The sequence below is a fragment of the Engraulis encrasicolus genome, chromosome 3, assembly GCF_034702125.1.
Source record: "Engraulis encrasicolus isolate BLACKSEA-1 chromosome 3, IST_EnEncr_1.0, whole genome shotgun sequence".
Taxonomy (NCBI): domain Eukaryota; kingdom Metazoa; phylum Chordata; class Actinopteri; order Clupeiformes; family Engraulidae; genus Engraulis; species Engraulis encrasicolus.
The window spans coordinates 1,532,982-1,535,481 of record NC_085859.1 but is presented as its reverse complement, the minus strand read 5'-3'; the positions used below and the strand labels follow the sequence as shown (position 1 = coordinate 1,535,481).

At 48.8% G+C, this 2,500-nt stretch overlaps 1 protein-coding gene across 1 annotated transcript in view; it reads right to left on the bottom strand.

Moving 5' to 3' along the window:
• LOC134445571 (dihydropyrimidinase-related protein 2-like) overlaps positions 1-2,500 on the bottom strand; it is a 28,502-nt gene that overhangs the window by 8,186 nt on the left and 17,816 nt on the right. The window contains exons 8-9 of the mRNA XM_063194621.1: positions 2,175-2,295; positions 95-251 (exon numbers count right to left, since the gene is read on the bottom strand). Coding sequence (XP_063050691.1) covers positions 95-251; positions 2,175-2,295 — 278 coding nt within the window. The remainder of the gene's footprint in view (positions 1-94; positions 252-2,174; positions 2,296-2,500) is intronic.

Here is a 2,500-nt window from a genome sequence, read left to right as displayed (position 1 = left end):
TGTGTGTGTGTGTGTGTGTGTGTGTGTGTGTGTGTGTGTGTGTGTGTGTGTGTGTGTGTGTGTGTGTGTGTGTGTGTGTGTGTGTGTGTCTCACCATGAGAGTAGTGAGTTGAGGTAGTCGGGTGTGGTGGGGTCGGGGCTGAGGGGGGGGGAGGTGATGTAGGCTGCGGCCTTCGCCCAGTTCTTAGACCAGTAGTGAGTCCCGTCCGTACCCAGACTGGCAGAGATGGGCTCACCATACACCACCGCACCTACACACACACACACACACACACACACACACACACACACACACACACACACACACACACACATTAGTGAGTCCCGTCCGTACCCAGACTGGCAGAGATGGGCTCCCCATACACCACCGCACCTACACACACACACACACACGCGCGCGCGCGCGCGCGCACACACGCACACACACACACACACACACACACACACACACACACACACACACACACACGCAAGTGAGTCCCGTCCCTACCCAAACTAGTAGGCTTTCCATAAACCACAGCACCTACACACGCACGCACACGTACAGCCGCACACACACATCAGTGAGCCCCCTGCTGGCCATAGCATGCCATTACAGAAACAGATGAAAGTAGGTAGCACGTCAACAAAGTCGTAGGTCTGGGGTCCGTTTCTCGATTCTTGTCGTTGCTAACCGTCTTAAAAGTGAAAGTAAAAGCCCATTGGGAAACTCCAACTCCCATTGTCATTGTGACACAGCACTCCACAGCACACAAGTGAACACTGCACACTGCACACAACGAAACTGCATTTATGCCTCACCCGTGCAAGGGGGCAGCCCTCAGTGGCGCCCCATGGGGAGCAGTGCGGTGGGACGGTACCATGCTCAGGGTATCTCAGTCATGGAGGAGAATGGGGGAGAGCACTGGTTGATTACTCCCCCCACCAACCTGGCGGGTCGGGAGTCGAACCGGCAACCTCTGGGATGCAAGTCTGACGCCCTAACCGCTCACCCATGACTGCCCAAGTCTTAAGTCTTAAGACAGTCTTAAGACCGTGTTACCGTTCCCTTGGATTTAGTGGTGAGCGTCGCTGTCGAGAGAGAGTTGAGTCGCTCTTACGAAGGACGTTGCTATCGTCGTTAGTAAAGACGCTTTCGAGATACGGACCCCTATGCACTGACGGAAAGGTTTCTGCCCAACATATACATGTACACGCCAGGATTTGACGTTAACTTTCTTGCTCGCCGGCCACTGTGCTTTTCCTGAATGACTAGCCATTCAACCATTCTGATAGCCAGAGTTTTGTTGTCAGTATTTTTTCTTCTGAAGCAGCAAGGAGGAACTCGCACACCACTGATGCCGATGCACAAATGATTTTACTGCATAAGGAAAATAAAGAAGGTGCTACCCAGTGAAGTGCAAAACGTTTTCGGTCCTTCAGACCATCATCAGTGCCAAACTTTTCAAATAAAAAGACACGCCCAGATATAGCCTAGGTGGGTACACGTATGCGGAACGCAACTTGTCCATTCAACCTAACCTGAAGCCAGGTAATGGTGCCAATCAATATACTGTTTCCTGTAGGATATAGGCCTAGTCACGTAAGGATACCTAGAATATGTCAAATGAAACAAAAACAGATAGGTACATGACATAAGGGCGTAAAAAATGAATAATAATAATAATAATAATAATAATAATAATAATAATAATAATAATGGAAAACAAAAAATATATATATACAGTAGGCTAATAAAGAGGATAACACTGTCATCAAATGAGGAGCGCACCGATCTGTTTTTGTTTCATTTGACATATTCTAGGTATCTTACGTAACTAGGCCTACAGTATATCCTACAGGAAAAAGTGAGTTTGGCACTGATGATGGTCTGAAGGACCGAAAACGTTTTGCACTTCACTGGGTAGCACCTTCTTTATTTTCCTTATGCATTAAAATCATTTATGCATCGGCATCAGTGGTGTGCGAGTTCCTCCTTGCTGCTTCATTGGATTACTTTGTGGAACCTACACACCCTCCCGGCTACAAACATTTAGGCGCGACACCCCCCTTTGGAGTAAATACTACAGTATTTTTTCCTCAGAATATTCTTCCATTTACAGACAAACAATTGATGCAACGCCAGGCCGTTATACACACACACACACCCCCAAACACAAACAAACCCCCCTCACCTCTCTTCCTGGCCTGGGCGATGACATCAGCGGCACTCTTGCTCATCACCTTGGTAACGTAGAGCGGACAGTTCGTCTGATTGGCCACCGTGATGGCTCTATTGACAGCCTCTGCTTCCACCTACACGCACACACACACCCACACACCCACACACACACACACGCACCCACACATACACACACACACGCACCCACACATACACACACATACACAAAGTGTAAGTGTCCTTGTAGTGGTGAGGTGATGAATTGCACAATTGTTTGTGTGTGTGTGTGTGCGCGTGCGTGCGTGCGTGCGTGCATGAGTGTGTGTGTGTGTGTGTGCT